The following is an 18,099-nucleotide window of genomic DNA, read 5'->3' on the forward strand; positions in this document are numbered from 1 at the left end:
CGCCACGTTACTTACAGCTGGGCGATTTGCATGATTTCTCACCTACGTTTGCAGTATCAAAGGAACTCATGAACTTGTCAGTCGATGCGGACAAAAATAAACTTTGAAAGAGAAAACTAACCTGGGTATTTGTAATAAACGTATCCAGAGGCTGTAATACAACTCAACGTGAGCGGTAGGAGTATAAATGTATAGTATACCCCCTATCTCAAATGTGTAATTAATGAAGTGAAATTGTTAAAGACGATTTCTTTATCTTTGGTTAGGCAACTCGCATTTTGCAAATCGCAACCCGCATTTGTAGACGCACAACTGGCATTTTGCAACTGGCATATCGTGTTTTGTAACTTACAACTCGCACTTTCTTTGTAAATTGTAACTAGCATTTTATCTCTCGCAGCTTAGGAGCATAAAACATTTGCAATGTTTTTATATGATAATTAATGTTTTTATCGACAATGTGGAATGTTATACATCACAACAACAAAACAACTGAAGACAAAACTGGTAAATCACACAGGTTGATGTTTTTGGTCAGGGTTTTTGTGAAACTAGTTATGACATATAACATAAATTTTAGAGCACAGTATATTGATGGTTTGTCAAATGAGGTAGCTGATGCTATATCTCGTAAACAGTGCACCAAGTTCAGGGAGCTGGAACCCGGGGCTCAGGAGGGACCAGAGGCCTTGCCAGAGGGATTTCTGCAGTTGATATCAAAAGTGAATGTCACAGACTTTTAACGGCATCTCTTGCTAGTAATACACACTCTACATACAATACAGGGTTGAAATGCTTTGAATCATTTCGGAAAGCAAATGGCTTAGAAATAATATGGCCTCCTAGTGTAGTACAAATAACACACTTTATTGCCTACTTATCACTTAATGGTAAGTCTCCCGCTACAGCAGGAGCCTATGTGTCTGCAGTTGCTTACCATTACAAAATTAAGGGCCAGGAGGATACTACACAATGTTTCCTTGTGTCAAAGATGTTAGAGGGAATCAAGAGGTTAAAACATAGAGCGGACACTCGTCTCCCTATTACCTCAGAGTTATTGTTGCGCATTGTCAGAGTGCTTCCGAATATTTGTTTAAATTCATATGAAGTCAAACTTTTCAAGCTTGCTTATGTTATAGCATATTTTGGTTTATTGCGGGTAGGGGAGATAACTGTTGCAAAAGGGCGCCTACCTCATTTAATTGTACAACGGGAGGATGTCACAATAAGTCCCGATGGGAAAAGCATGTCTATTTTTCTTCGCTTTTCCAAAACTGATCAGCTGGGGAAAGGGACAACATTAGTTATTCAAAAGACAGCTAGTTCATTGTGTCCTATCCAAAGCCTCCATAAATTGTTGGTAGTTAGGCCAGTCCAGGAAGGCCCGCTATTGTGTCATTTTGGGGGCGCACCACTCATTCGTTACCAATTTTCAGCAGTGTTACAGAAGTCATTAAAATTGTTAGGTGTTGAGTCAGGGCGTTACCGATCCCATAGCTTTAGGGTTGGTGGGGCCTCTGCGTTGAAAGTTGCAGGGTATACTGATTCAGTTATTCAAGCAGCAGGTAGATGGAGTTCAAATGCTTTTAAAACGTACATAAGAGTTCCAAAGCCTCTATCATATTGATTCTAGGTTCATGGCTTATCAAGTTTTTATTGATTTTTGTGAAAAGCATTTCAATCAAATCAAAATTATGTCGTTTACAATTTGTGTGAGGCTCATCACCCCCACAAATGGCATTACTGTGTACTTACACCAGTTTTTTACGCCTTTCAGTGTGGTGTGTAGGGTCATCACTGATTAAGAGAGCCCATTTGGAATCACTGTGAAGACCAGGGGGACCTGGACTTACACTTGAGGAACGCTTTGGCATGAACCTTTGGTGGCAGGGATATAGTGGACTTACTTTAACAAAGCTTGAGTCAAAGTTGGTCACTTTGTGTAAAGTCTCTGACAATAGTCCAAAATTTATACTGATTCACTGTGGTGGTAATGATGTTGGCATGTTACCAATTGGTGATTTGTGTTGTGCTGCTGTTAGAGTGTTGAGACGTGTCCAGACTATGTCCCCAGACACCAAAATTATCTGGTCACATATATTACCTCGCCTAGTGTATAGATATTCTAACAACAATGAGGCCATGGATGGATAAAGCCAGGAAGAAGTTAAATGGTGTTTGTGCTAAAACAGTCCTGGGGATGGGCGGGCGATATATCAAGCATCCCGGTATAAAATTAAAACACAGGCCTTTGTTCATAGACGGGGTCCATTTTGTCTTTTGGTGGGGAGTAACATTTTCTTGAATGACATTCAAGGGGGGGGGGGGGGGGGGGGGGGTTAGAATATATCGCATTTAGTGGGCAGACTGTATTTCCGTCTGATGAACATTAAGCAATGTTTCACTTCTGGTAGGTTTTTACGTTGTTTTGTGTGGTCGCGAGCTGTAGTATAAAGCTTGGTGATGCCGCGTCCACCCCCCTTATTAAGTAGGGTGGCGGTGGCCTGACATGACTAAAATAGTCAGTGTGACGTAAGTGCGCCACTTTGTAACATTGTTATACTTATCGTACATGTGTGTACAGTAGTGGAACAGCAGACAGTCAACTATTCTCGTCGCCAAGACAACACAAAATATAGTGCCATACACGTTTTGATTATTACGATGTTGATACACATAGATACGATATTTTCAAGGTAAAATATTCATTTATAACAAATATTTATGATATTGTATAATACAATCTTAGCAATACCCATATAGATACGAATTTTAAGTGCAGTGTTGACAGTATAGTATGTGTGTGATTTGGTCACTCGAGACACAGGGACTCGGTTAAAAAAATGATGTGATGCAGTCTAGCCGGGATATTCAGAGCTCGAGAAAAAGTGTAACAATGTGGATTTTAGTCGCAGGTTAGCTGGTGATGTACATGATGTTCTTGAAATTTTGGATTTCATTATCGCACTGGCGTTTTGGGATGTAAATTCTGATAATAGTAAGTAAAGAAACATTGATTTGAAAATTGGCGGTATTCGACAGCCGGAAACTTGTGTCCTCCATATGCTTAGATTGAGTCAAATTACGACAATAATGTGTCCCTGTTCTCGATATAGCATACTTCTGCTACCAGTCTGTTTTGTGTTGTTAAATAGTGTTTAAATTTAGGTTTATTTTCTGTGACCACTGAAATGGTATTAAGCATGGCATTCGAGATACAGCTAACGTTAGACCTACTGCGCTACGTAGGTCATGAGCTCGGTGCTATCGAGAGTGTCAGTGTTCTATCAGATCCTGTTTTCTAAACTGTCTGCATTATACTGGCATGACAAGAAAGTGATTCGTCTCTTAGAACAGAAGCACGCGACCCAAAATCTTCAACGGGAAATGAAGTGATCTGAGTTTACTATGTTCATTGAGGCGGAGCGAAGTGAAATTGTAAATATAAGACGTTACACGACTAGGAATATTCTTTATAATCTATGATGCGAATGCATTGCAATATCAACCTGCTACATCATGTACAAATATTTTCATATCAACACATGTTAACCATCGTATATGTGTATACTATATCGTTTGAAATACTACCAAGATCATTTTATATGAAATGATTTTATTATGTACATACATGATAAAAGACGATATATAATACAAGGGAAATAACTCATATTGTATTAGAACAAGCATGCATTTCTATTCCTAACTAAGATGTGTGTTGAAGAATCTTTATTTCAAATAAAGGTTTCTTAAATCCAACGCCGATGTATATCTATCGAATCATCAATTTTGATTTTTTTTCAAAGGTGTAGCTATCGACCTCCGATCAGGAAAGTTCCGCCAGATTATTGCCTTAGTATTCAATTCTCAATAACCCTTTTCACGATAACTGCGGTCCTGATTTTCGCGCATGCGTGCAAACGCTTCCGGACGGCAACCACTTTGTTTACGTTTTACAAAGATGGTTGTACCAATCGACAGGGGAAGAATGCTAAAGAGCGAGGCGTTAGTTTTTTTCGATTCCCCAAGAACAAGAGGAAAAGAAAGGCATGGGAAAAAGCTGTCAACAGGGCAGGTTGGGTACCAAATGAGTACAGCAGAATGTGTTCTGAACACTTTGTAGGCGGGTGGCACAGCGACGAAGCAAACGACATCAACTATCGGCCGACTATCTTTCCACATAAAGGGAAAGTCCCGTCAATTGAAGAGAGTGCCCGAAATGAAAGATGTTGCCGAAGGAAACTTCTACTGGTGAGTCGGTGTTCACACTTTTTGCATTTTACATTCAATATCAACTGGATATTGCAGTGGCTATAGCCAGGTCAATATTAGTACCAGATCATACTACTTGGCATATATATTGAGAGGTTCTGACTTTGATACTGCCTTATTACCTTGTGGATTCCTGTAATACGGCTATAAATATAGATACTATACATTGATATGACTTGTGAAATGTAAAAAAGATTAAGTGTTCATTTAAACTTTCATTAGAGTCTTGTTTATGTTCTGTAGGATAATGTGTGTGTATGTTGTTTTCTACATCCACCTCCAGTACTGAGTGCCAGTAGCACACATACATATATATGTATGTGCCAAGGGGTAATACATAATCTGAATCTCATGCATATAACATTCAGAAGTATCCATGATTGGTATTTCGCACATGTGTAATTACTAATTTTAACATACATATGCAGGAAATGGATGAGGCGGAGAAAAGAGAAAGACAGACACTCCATCAGTAGATGTTTTCAAGATGCATACGATTTGAGAAATGCATAACGCTAGCGAAATGTGAAGACTAAATGAACCTGAACTTTGCGAATAACTCCAGGTCAATAGGGCCTATATTTATGTAAACAAATATTGCGCAGGCGCATTCGTCTCGGGATGTTTAGAAAGTTTTGCTCTTCCGTGTTCATTCCAAAACGGCTGGCATCGGTCTGCAAATATGTCCGCGATTTACTTAAATGTGCATTATATATATTCTAGAATGTTACATCATTATCAACTAGATGAGTATTTATATAATTTAGAGAAAGAAATACATCAATAACGGCATACGAGACGATACATTGTATCATACTATATAGGTTACTGTACAGTACATGTTTGCTAGAAAGGTAGATACTAGGTGGCATTTGTGGTCAGGGTGACTGGTCATAGTGTTAACATTGTCATCGATTTCCATATTCCATTTTCCTTTGACGAAAACGACCAATAAATCAAATGCAAATGATAATATCTTGTTGCCATGTGCACGGGATTGGTTGTTGTAGGCGATACTTAGAACGTATTTACTGTTGTAAGGGAGGTAACTGCAAGATTACGGAAATCAAACGTTAAACCAATTTGATTGGTCGATTCTTCCATGACTTTGGCAATGGGTTTACAATCGAAGTGACAGATAACTACGGCAATATTCAGATGATATCAACAATAACACTTTTAGATACGTGTGGTCGGCAGTTGTCATGTTTAAAATGAACAATTATATAGCTTGTTTTTATTTCGGCAAAGTCGAGAATATTTACTGAAACGGACCACAGGTGAAGCAGACTTGGAAATACCGAAACGAAGAAAAATGGGGCTTAATTATAATATAAATTGGCATTATTTTCAGAGAATTGACCCACATATATGTTTTTCAATGCCTAATTGTATCATATGTAAAATATTAGAGGTTTACGAATTTTAAATTAATTTTTCATTTGCGAATCGCGGCCCGATTGTCGTTAGAGTTGAATTACCGAAATGGCCGATAGTGGACCCAAATCGATATTTTTAAGAGAGAATGGACCCAATATAGGATCTATTAATCTTTGGTGTGTGTATAGAGACCATATGCATTTTTTTCCTTTACCTGGAAGTATTTTGAAAGAATTTGCAAAATACCGAATTCACGATCAAATTTTCGATTGTGACGAACTACTGAGACGGTGTTAAGTTCATGTTAAGTCAATCTGATTGAAATCAGCTGTTACATATGTACACTGTACACATGGCTACGTTTACTATGCAATACGCCTACGTAATTTTTTTTCAAAGACGGAAAACGGAAATCCGGATTATCTAAAAACAAATGCAAAAAGACTTGTGATATTCACTTAATTTGACATTCAGCCATTAATTATTATTTGTAGTTTTATAACTTCTGAAATAGTGTGATCGATTCTCTATATAATATTGCTGTGGAACTTGTGCTATTTTTCAAACAAATTCATTTTGATAATTTGTTAATTTAGAACGTTCATCAAGTCATGATCAAGACTTGAAATTCTCGCTACACCATACTTCAAACACAGTAATCAATGAATTGATAAATTGAAAATTGAAGTCAAGCAAATGAGTTAATATTTACCTAAATAATTTTTCAATTATATATATACAACACATGTTCAGATGACTATTTGTGCCATGCTGTTACAAGATTTCAGTTACAATTCTAAAAGTCAAGCAAATGAGTTAATTAAATATTTACCTAAATAATTTTTCAATATACAACACAGGTTCAGATGACTATTTGTGCCATGCTGTTACAAGATTTCAGTTATAATTCTAAAATTGAATTAGTATGTAAATATATGTTATACTGTCAATATCCACAAAGCGAGTGTAGTCTACTGTACTCAGTCATGCCGGTAGATAGCGGTACATATACGTACTGCTTACATCTCGTGCTTACTTGTGTGAACTATAAATCAATAACAAAACTGGTTCATATATTTCTATATATGACTTCACAAATTATGCGGTGTCTGAAGATCTGAATGAAGTGAATAAACGATGTATTAAATTATTTTTATGAAATATTCAAGTCATAGATCATTCTTTTTTTTTAAAAATACTGATTTCAGGTCCATTTTGGTAATTCAACTATAACGGCAATTAAAATACTTCTCGTTTTTTTTAAAGCCGGAAAACCGAAATCCGGATTATCTAAAAACAAATGCAAAAAGACTTGTGATATTCACTTAATTTGATATTCAGCCGTTAATTGTTATTTGTAGTTTTATAACTTTTGATATATTGTGATTGATTCTCTATATAATATTGCTGTGGAACTTGTGTTATTTTTCAAACAAATTCATTTTAATAATTTGCTAATTTAAAATTTTCATCAAGTCATGATCAAGACTTGAAATTCTCACTACACCATACTTCAAACACGGAGTAATCAATGAATTGATAAACTGAAAATTTACCTTAAATAATTTTTCAATATACAACACATGTTCAGATGACTATTTGTGCCATGCTGTTACAAGATTTCAGTTACAATTCTAAAATTGAATTAGTATGTAAATATATGTTATCCTGTCAATATCCACAAAGCGAGTGTAGTTTACTGTACTCAAAGTCATGCCAGTAGGTAGCGGTACATAAACTTACTGCTTACATCTAGTGCTTACTTGTGTGAACTATAAATAATAACAAAATGGTTCATATATTTCTATATATGACTTCACAAATTATGTGGTGCCTGAAGATCTGAATGAAGTGAATAAACGATGTATTACATTATTTTTATGAAATATTCAAGTCATAGATCATTCTCTTAAAAATATTGATTTCAAGTCCATTTTGGTAATTTTACTATGACGGCAATCAGGCCTAGAATGGCGAATAAACCCCTAATATTTTACATATGATTAATTTTGACATTGGAGAACATAAAATTGTGTCAATTCTCTAAGAACTGGTAGAATGTACAGAATAGAGCTTCATAAATATATTCTCAAAATTACTAATTACCCCGGTAAATATAACATTTTACATAAACCTCCCATGACTGATGGTGAACTTAAACTTGCAAATCTCCTGTGTCATTCCAGTTTTGATATGTGTAAATATATACACGTACTGTTACATATATAGTTATAGATATGGAATGCTTCACAATTTGCAAACAGTTATTGAATCTTATAACACCCCCAAAAATGTTCTCACCACATAAAGGTGTGATTTGTGCAATTACATTGCTGCATTGTGTGGTTCAGTATGATTGGATGATCAACATTGGAAAAGGACAATAAATAGGGAATGTGTCTTCCCATCGAATGGACTGTAATCTTTGTGATCAGGTTTGAAGTTGAAAATGAATCTTGAAGTTTTCTTTTCCTGTTTGCTGAATTATTGCTGAAGATAGTCTTTATCTGGTTGTTATTCTTTATCACATTGTTTACAATACTGTAATTATAACAGAAGTTTATCTTCTCATATACAGATTTATTAACATCAAATGATTCCTGAACAAAAGGAGTCAGGATTTTTTGTTTTGATGTACCATAAATGCTTGAGTACAGTTTCAATAGGATACATTCCTAATTCGGGCCTTGATTAGCAGCTCTGGTTTTGATTTTCAGTAATTCTTTATGTGTGTTTCATCATATTTAGTTGAAATACAACTATGTATGCCAAACTAACGATGGAACTAGCCTAAATTTAGTGCATATTAGAAGTTGGCATCAATAAGGTCACAGAGTCCTGGCTGTATTATAACTGATGATGCCTTCCCGAAAGAAAGAAGACATGTTTTATTTTCATCGATCCAAGATAGATCAACAAACTTCCAATTTCAATTAGGACCTTACAGAAACATGCATGTGTACAATCAAATTAGAATAGCTGCAAACATTTCAAATTATTTGCAATTAATTCCTAAACCGATATCAGTAAATTTATCAACTTAAAACTAAGAAGATTACTGATTTTGCATTAAACAATAATGTTCGTTTACAGTACTTCCAGTACTTTGATTACTTTTATGGTCAGAAAAAGTAAGGATTTTGCCTTATCATGAAAACCCTTGCAGGATTCCATTTGGGCTTATGGAGAATTATGCTATAACTTTATAGCTTATATAATTTATGTAATTGTGTTTCATGATGGTAGTACTTACTTAATTTCTCTAATTTCTACTGATAAATTACTGTTTAATTGAATATTGGTACATTTAAAGCAAATGTACTATATCTACATGTTTTGTAATTTGGATAGGCAGCAACAAATGTAGTAATGACAAATATATAACTGAACACAACCTTTCATGGGGAAGCACACAATTTAATCTTTTAGGCATAAAATGTGATGTTGACTTAAGTAAAGTAGCAAAATTAAACTTTGATAAAAAACTGGCTAAACTGAAATCTCTCGTATGCTATGGTACAACCATAATGTCAAAATAAACAATACACCTGTTTTGGTTCAAGAAAGGAGTACTGTTCATCTATGATGTTATCCAGGAAGATGGTATATTTTATAATTTCAAAGAATTTCAACAAAGATATGCTATTAGATCCAATTTTTTGACATTCCATAGTATAATTAGGGCAGATAAACATTTCATAAGTAGTAAACAAGAAATCATTTCTCTGGAAAAGCTTACCATTTTACCTAATATATCTTTAAATTCTTTAACACTATGTTGGAAAGGAAAAAAAGTCTGATATGATATATATAATCTGATGTGATAATGAAATTAAACCTTCCTCACAAATGAAATGGTCTTTGGTTTTTAGTTTTACCATCCAGGAAAAACAAGAAAAATAAATTGATTCATCTGCTTTCAGAACCTCACTCAGTATTAATTCAGATGGTTACAATATAGAATACACTTTTATTTACATAAAATAGGCATACCAGGTAGTATTAATATGAGTTTGATTTCCAATTTCAGTTTCCTTCAACCAAAAGCACAGAGGATGAAGTACTGGATTGGGTCTAACACTGCCCAGGCTTCAGACAGATGTAGATCTTCAACTGGATCTTTACAGCTCATTGATCAACTTTTTGCTGTGTTGATGAGATTGAGGCTTGGATTGTTTACTGCTGACATTGCTGAAAGATTTCACATCTCTGAAGGAACGTTTTCAAAATATTTCTCTACATGGATATCTTTATTGTTTCAGGAACTAAAGCTCCTTAATCCCTTTCCTTCTCGATATATTGTTAACAGAACTATGCCATCATCTTTTAAATCAAAGTATCCTTCTGTTAGGGTTATACTCGATTGTACAGAAATTTTTATTCAGCGATCTTCCAGTCTCCTTAATCAGTGTATAACATTTTCTAGTTATAAGCACCATACAACTGTGAAGTTTCTTGTTGGTATTACACCATCAGGTGTTATTTCCTATGTATCAGAAGGATGGCCAGGCAAAACGTCTGATAGATTATTGACTATTGAGTCAGGTATTTTAGATCTTTTAGATGAAAATGACAGTGTAATGGCTGACACAGGGTTTACAATCAGAAATGTGTTAGAAGAAAAAAAATGTAAACTGAATATTCCTCCATTTAGAGGTAATAGTCCACAGTTTACTACTGAACAGATTTTTGAAACACAGGAAGTTGCATCTTTGAGAATACATGTGGAGAGAAGTATAGGTAGAGTGAAGAACTTTCATATTCTCGATGGTGTTTTTCCTTTGACCCTGTCGCCACTAGTATCAAAAATTTTCAAAGTTGCATGTTGGCTCACAAATCTAGATGTCCCACTAGTCACCAACTAAACATTTATCATTGTAAGAGCTTATTCAGGACTGTTTGGACTGGTTTCATGGAGAGAACATGTATAATTCTGTTTGCAGAATTAAGCTGTATTCAAATTACTTATACATGTATGTCTTGTTTTCCTTTTATCACAAAGCAACAGTATTTTATGTAAATCATGTTGAAAACACATAGATTTAAGATTATGACTACTGATTATTACATAACTAACTCATCATCAGTGTCACCACATTCACTTAATATGTTTAAGTGAACTGTGAACACACGTTACAATCCTGTCACATCTGCCTGGTTATTGGTTTCTATTGTACCATTTATAGTGTTGTGCCATCTTGACATCGAATGTTTTCTGACATCATCAAAGAAAGATGTATTAAGTGAAGATCACCATTTCAGATTTTATTTTGGTCTGATAAAATACCTGGTTATGTGAAAACCTGAATTTTACATTCATGTCCATATTAAAATTAAAGATACCATCATTACATTACAGGTATAAAAAAAAACAGGAGTTCGCACAAAGACAATACCACATTGTGCAACAGGCAGTCATACACAACCTCTACACGAACCCTATAAACAGGCCACACACTTCTTAGACTTAACATCTGAAGTTACTATTAGTCTATTATTATAGTGGACATATAGAAACACAGCAGTGTCTTTTTCCCAGTCATTTTGTATAAAACATTTTGACCTCCTACAACTGGTTTACATGTATTCTTGGACACTTTTACATGAATTACATTACACATTGATGTAAAACTTTGGTGCAACATGGTTAACATAAAATGCGATAAGTTTTGGCATCATACTGCTAACAAATTCTGCATCAAAGTACACTCTGTCAACACAAATGTTATTTTTAGGAGCATTTGTCCAAACTACAAAGTCACACCATGGCAAACCCATTATTGCCAGTTCACCCTGTACCTGAGCGTAGTATTTGTGGCTTCTTTTCAGTCGTGGTCCCTCTGAACTTGCCTCCAAACAGAAATTTGGATGTCCCATGGCAACAATTTCACAGACCTCCAATGATGTGACTGTGGCTCCCTGGATTGAATAGGGACACTTTATCTCTAGTATACCCATATTGTCACCATCAACAACCCTTCCATCACTAGAGGCACCCAGGTAAGCATGAGTAGCACACAGAGTAAGGCCTGTATCCTCAACTCCTATCTGACTGCTGAGAGAAGACTGTAGGTCTATATAGTCTTTTCTTGCCTGTGGCTCCTTTTCTATTCCCCACTGAACAGCTGGAGGTAGAACGGTGTACCTAAAATTCAAGAGCATCATGTTAAATATGGAAACATTTAAATAAATATTATTCCAGATCATTTAAAATAGTACAGTATTTCAGTTATACCATGACAACACCTAGCTAATGGATGTTACAGTGAATGATTATTTAATGTGGCAAGCCAATGATTGAAACTAAAAGTTGGATAAGTATTCTCATTTGGAAGATTTGAAACTATAGCTGTGTCACTGGCAGTCCATGAAGCTAAATACTGGATACCATTCAACTGAATTGAGATCATATGCTGCAAGCCATGTCAGGGCTGGTTACAGAAACTTTGGGAGTCATTTTGGTTAAGTGTTATCTGTATATTTATAGTGTCTGAACAAACAACAACTTACCTATTAAGATTTGACCCTTCTACAATTTGTTTAACAAGAGAGTTTGGTTGGGGCCCAGCATGTAGAACGTCTCCAAAAATAGAGCTAGTCAGCCGCCCAATATGGAGCTTCTGCCACATGTCTGAAGATCTCTGACCACGCGTATTAATCTCAATATACTCTACCAGGTCCTGGCCAATTGAAAGTTGGGGTACTACAAGAAATATAAGTAAACTGTTTTAAACAAGTAGGATCACTGCTCCCTTTTCTGTACATCTGCAACTGTGTTGAGACCATATTCCATATGTGGAAAACATTTCATATCAAAAATTGGATTTCAAAACATTGGAAGTAGAATTCTCTTAGTTTGTTTGCTGTCTATTGTATGCATGTAGGCTTTGTAATGTACTGACCTCTTTTAAGAAAAATTCACATTAAATTTCAAAACAAAAAGCTAATTGCAATCCTTTTATCAATAAATAACATTTAGCTTTTAAAGAAATCTTACAGTTGCTGTTAGAGTAGATCATGTTTTTCATCTTTAAAAACATTGGATTTTCCACAGCCTCTATCTCCTCTTCTTGAATAGCGTCTGGAACATGGTCACCAATGTTCCACAAATGGGACATTCCTGAAAAGGAACATTCAGTGTTATTTATGTAAAGAATACATACATGTTGATAGATGATATGATTACCTTGACTATTATATTCAAATTTGCATTTTTAGAAATTGTCAACATTGCTTATATAACTTGTAAACTGTCATTATGATCTATAATAACAAGAAGTGTTTATACGTGTATCTTTACACATGTTCAAAGTTAATAATTGAAAGTTAAAGGTATTAATGTATCGAAATGCAAAATTTGCGACAATTTTTAATCGTCTGGTAAGCATAAATATTTCAGTGGTTTCTGTAGACAGTGCATGTACATATATATAAGCATATTGGTAAGGATTTTTAAAAAAATGAGGTATATGAGTCAATTTAACTCATGTTCAAAGAAACGATGGCATTGCCTAGCTATTAGTATACATACTACATGTAACTGGTTGCAAAATATTAATTTGTATTTCTGTTTTTCTGTTGAATTTTGTTTGACATGTTATTGTTATTAAAGTTTCCAATTAGGCCTACATAAAATGTGAAAATGAAACTTTCATTGCATTTTTTTTAAACTTACCTGTATTGGGAAAAACATCCTTCAGATTTCTTAGATGGTGAAGAGATTCTTGAGTATTAAAAACTCTATCACAAGTGTGACGAGGATCATATGTGTCCGGATGTGATGTGGCTACCTGCTTTGTTGCTGTAACAGGTAGTTTTGGTTTCCTTTGTGGCAAGGAACTCATCGGTCCTATGGGCTTAACTGCACGACTAGGAACATTTCATGTGCAGGGTATTGATGTGCAGCTCTTCTCCAGTGGTTTTGTATAGGTTAATGCAAAAAGTACACTACCTATATGACTGCAAGTCTGGGCTAACCTATTAAACAAATTAAGATAAGATTAAGAATTTAAAGTAATATTATCTTCAAGATTTTATTATCTTGGTCACATGTTTATGAATATGATACATTTACAAATTATGCAAGATGATCTGGCTCTTTCATTTAATTATTAACAATTCTTACCCCTCAAAACAAAACGTTGAGAGTAAAAGATAACCCAGCTTACCCTATAGGACACTGACAATACCCATGTTGTATGGTGGAAGAATCTGTGGCAGACATGCATACAAACACTTGATACTTCTGTTTCTTCATTGATGCATGACAGTTTGCTCTGACATAAAATGTGTCTGCATCAATCTACAAGGAATGAGAAAACATTCATTATGAGTGGCAGTTTTACTTTTTATTTAACATATTTTTTTATATGAAAATATTTTTTTGATATCCAAAATACATAGATAGTCTATATTGAAAGAAATTTGGGAGATATTTGAATTTTTAAAGTAAATAATCCATGTTTGAGCTTGATTTGATTTTTTTTTAATTATCAAGTTTTCAAATTCATGGCAATTTCTATATAAAAAAATCTAGATCTAGATATCAAAAAAAGCATTAGTATTATATGAAAATAAAAATCTTTGTCAAAACATATCTTTGGAGATTATATCTAGATTATTTTTTTTTCTATTTTTGTTATTATTTTTTTGTTATCAAAAAAGCAATTTTTTTTATATGAAAATGTTAAATATTACATTTAACATGTTAAGCTTCTAAATGCATGTATCAAATTAAACAAAAGCAAGATATTATTTTAGTTTAATTGACAAGTGATAATTGGAATTCAGCACACGAAAGGAAAAAAATATGGTTCAATTACAAAAAAATCCTTAAAACTTAACCACACCGAATTCATACTAGACACCAATTTACAACACTAATTACCTGTGATACTCCTATATCCTGGACGTCACCTGCGTCAAAATGCTTTACCGCACGGTCTAAACCTTTGAAGTTTTGTACTGTTCTCCCAGATGAAGTTGGTCTCGCAATCAAGAAGTCATAAATTTGTTTAAAACTAATTTTTGGCAGTACGATGCCATCTGGATTTGTATACCGCACCTTGTTATACGGGGGTAAGTTGAATCTCGGTGTTGCACCATCCGTGGGGAGGGATTGGTGTACAATTGGAGTTAGAACAGATGTTTCAACTTGAGATGTAATGATTTCATTGATAATTTCAGCTTTTTTCTTTTTGGAAAAATCTATACCGTGATCTTTAGCTAGAGTTCTCAGCGAATTGATTTTAAGCTTGTTTAAACTCTCCCGCTTCGACATAGTGTTTTGTGGTAACTAATGTAAACAGTGGTTGCCGTCCGGAAGTGTTTATGCGCATGCCCGAGAATTACCGTGAAAAGGCTTATTGTCTTTAACGTAAAGTCCGATCAGATTAGAAGTAAAGCAGTCGTAGTACCACCAACTACCACGACATGACAGAGCACAATTGTCACCTTCTTGGATATCGTTGTCTCTGTCAAATGTGGTGAACGCATAACCATCATGGGTGGACAAGGCATCATCTAAAATAGCGAAAAAATTAAATAAATATCATGAACAAGCAGACAAGTGACAGTCAGCAACGATAAGTTTACGTGTATCACTTATTAACGGAAGCTGTAACAGCACGCATGCGCAATTCGGCAAGGATAAAATTAACATGGCAGTCAATGACCAACTGGCCCTATACATTACGACATGACTGTGAAAACTACTCTGATTCATCGTCGGCAATTTAAATATATCCTATCGACATGTTTATTTTATATATATAAAAGTTGTGACCAGCACACCGACAGCAGAGTTGAGCTATCGCGGCCCGATGATATCGTCATATAAAAACAGACTTTGGCGAAACAATCATCCTGACTTCAATATGCAGAGGGCGCAGTTATGTTGCTGCTGATGAAAAGAAATTAATTCTTAAAAGTGGGGTAAAGGCTGCAATAGAATAAACTACATACATTTAAGTTAAAGAGAACAATTATGCTTCATACTAACAAAATGTAGTATGTAATAATCTGAAAATATAAAGACATTTAGTGTAATTACGACATTGATTTTACTTCTTTATATTCACTCTTTATCAATTAAAAAGCTAACAGTGTAACAAACCATTTGTATTTTTTATTTTCGGCTTGCGAATTTCACTGTTATTAGTAGTACGGAGAACTTTCATGAAAATGAGGGGATACCCGCGGTGGCCGAGTGGTTAAGGTGTTCTGACACTTCATCACTAGCCCTCCACCTCCAAAACCTGGCACGTCCTTAAATGACCATGTCTGTTCATAGGACGTTAAACACAAACAAATAAACTCGGGTTCGAACCAGGGACCTCTCGATCTGCAGTCGAATGATCTACCACCGAGCTATATCCCCTTCATAGCTACCACTAACAGGTATGCATTATTATTTATATATTTCTGTGATGCAGTATGCTTCAACATATGAAATAGTATCATAATATGACTGAACTATTAAATATCAAGTCGAATGTCTAGGATTAAATAGCGTGACTACCTTTTTCAATAAACAGATAAGTTAGTTCTTCTCTATTTAGATGTGTCAAATTTAGGTTGATTATTTGTGGATCATGGGTTAATTTTCCATTAATTTGAATGATTTCTATTCATCGGAACAAATCATAATAAATGTCTTTAAATAGCTGACGTGATTTGTACTGGTAGTGCACAAATACACACGTCCTGTGTGTATTTACCTTTGTGTAAACACAAAACTTATTACGAACTATCAACACCTAATGGATAATAAACTCGCTGTCAATTATCTAATCACGTCAAAATCGTCTACAAGTCGTCTATTGACGAAGCGTATCATGATCTATTTGTACCCCACTCATCTGCAGAGGAGACACATCACACTCTATAAATATACATGACTGTGACTGTGTTACTCCTGTGTAACAATATATTCATAAAGTTGCTTTTTACTAACGGCATACCCACTGATATATGCAAATCGCACGAAAATATTCTATTGTACCTGCAAGTGATGTGTTTAAGTATGGATTTACCAACAGATATACGATAAACTTCATAACAAACATAAAACTAAAGGTTTACAAATAAAACAACACCAATTCAATAATACTTTCATTTGCCTACCACAACTTCACCGCATTAAAATTGGCATAGACAGGTTGTGAGTTTTGATTTTTTACATAACTTTTTGACCACACGATTATCTCTCGAAATGCATAATATTACATTTTCATAAAAACAACGAAGAAGGAATCCGGACCGGATATATTTCCGGTCTTGTTTGTATATTAGGATTGTATTTCCATTGACGACGCGTGGACCAGGAACATGTTGACGTTACTGTGAAACCCGTAGCTGAACGAGTATAGAACTGTAAGTAATCACGTATATATTGACTTTTAACTATTAATTGTATCAATATCATACCAAACTACAGGCTTCAGTACACAGTGATACTCTGGAGGACATCATCTTGATAACACCAGGCTAATATTAACCCTTATGTAAAACGAAAGTTGACATTTGCAGATATGAAGAAATCTGAAGAAATATATAGACGTAAATACATTAACAATGACAATATTTTTGTTTGATAGACAAATGCATCTACATGTAACAATAACATAGATAAAATGAGGCTAGCTTGTACGTGTCTACTTTCGTTTTATATCAGTTTAACATTGGTATCCGATGCACTGTTTATTCACGCACGGTTTTAAACGCATGCTCAGATTGAAAACGTTGCTTATCGAGTGATATTTCAGTCAAATATATCTTGTGATTAAAACTATTTCAATATTTTCCTCGTGATCAAATCGTTACCCCGAGTTCTCAGAAGTCCTTCCAATTCGAGAATGTGTACTTTCGTTTTCAATATTTCCAATGTACAATATATTTCAGTGCATATCATCTGGATATTCTAGAGGTCAGAAGTTAAAGCAGAAAGATCCTAAATAATTTTCATGAAATATGGAAAGTACATTAATTATATAGATATGATATATTAATCTGGGACTATATAACTTGCATCACATTCTTCATGAAATTGTCTATTAAAGTTAACAATTAGCAATGTCGCTATATTAGTGACGTTCCATTTAAATCGCGGAAATGGAGAAAACTGTTAAACACTTTGAAAACATCTAATCAGATAAAGTGTAGCATGAAAGATAACGTATACACTGATTATATTACGATTACAATAGATTACATCACTGGAACAAAAACTGTTCAAGGACAGTTTTAAAAGTCCATATATTACAGTTAAAATGATTGAATTCATCCAAATATTATTCAAATGGTCAATCAAAAATAATATCTAATACATTTGTTCAGCAAGGGAAAGAGTTTAAGGGGGTATTTATAACTAAAATATACAGGGGTTGTGATTTAATATTGAGGTACAAATAATCTATATGGGTAGCATGATCAATGAAAAATTCATAG

The 18,099-nt window shown here is 34.5% G+C and overlaps 2 protein-coding genes across 2 annotated transcripts in view; both read left to right on the forward strand.

Annotated features, from left to right (window-relative positions):
* The first annotated feature begins 557 nt into the window (after positions 1–557).
* On the forward strand, positions 558–13,295 carry LOC117331191. The gene is made up of 4 exons (XM_033889789.1): positions 558–709; positions 3,807–4,251; positions 4,701–4,744; positions 9,599–13,295. The coding sequence occupies exons 1-4, from the start codon at positions 558–560 to the stop codon at positions 10,515–10,517; spliced, it is 1,560 nt and encodes a 519-aa protein (XP_033745680.1). The 3' UTR covers positions 10,518–13,295.
* Positions 13,296–16,961: 3,666 nt separating this feature from the next.
* Positions 16,962–18,099, forward strand: part of LOC117330693 — a 30,308-nt gene continuing 29,170 nt past the window's right edge. Inside the window, exon 1 of the mRNA XM_033889138.1 lies at positions 16,962–17,025. The gene's annotated coding sequence lies outside the window, so the exon portion shown is untranslated. The remainder of the gene's footprint in view (positions 17,026–18,099) is intronic.

Source organism: Pecten maximus, chromosome 7 (assembly GCF_902652985.1).
Source record: "Pecten maximus chromosome 7, xPecMax1.1, whole genome shotgun sequence".
In the NCBI taxonomy this organism is placed as follows: Eukaryota; Metazoa; Mollusca; class Bivalvia; order Pectinida; family Pectinidae; genus Pecten; species Pecten maximus.

What these genes read in the sequence shown, in the direction of transcription:
- LOC117331191 (XM_033889789.1), top strand. Translation starts at nt 558, where the DNA reads ATGACATATAACATAAATTTTAGAGCACAGTATATTGATGGTTTGTCA. An exon ending in GCCGAAGGAAACTTCTACTG is followed by an intron (nt 4,252 to 4,700) that starts GTGAGTCGGTGT and finishes ATACATATGCAG; the next exon opens with GAAATGGATGAGGCGGAGAA. An exon ending in GAAAGACAGACACTCCATCA is followed by an intron (nt 4,745 to 9,598) that starts GTAGATGTTTTC and finishes GTATTAATTCAG; the next exon opens with ATGGTTACAATATAGAATAC.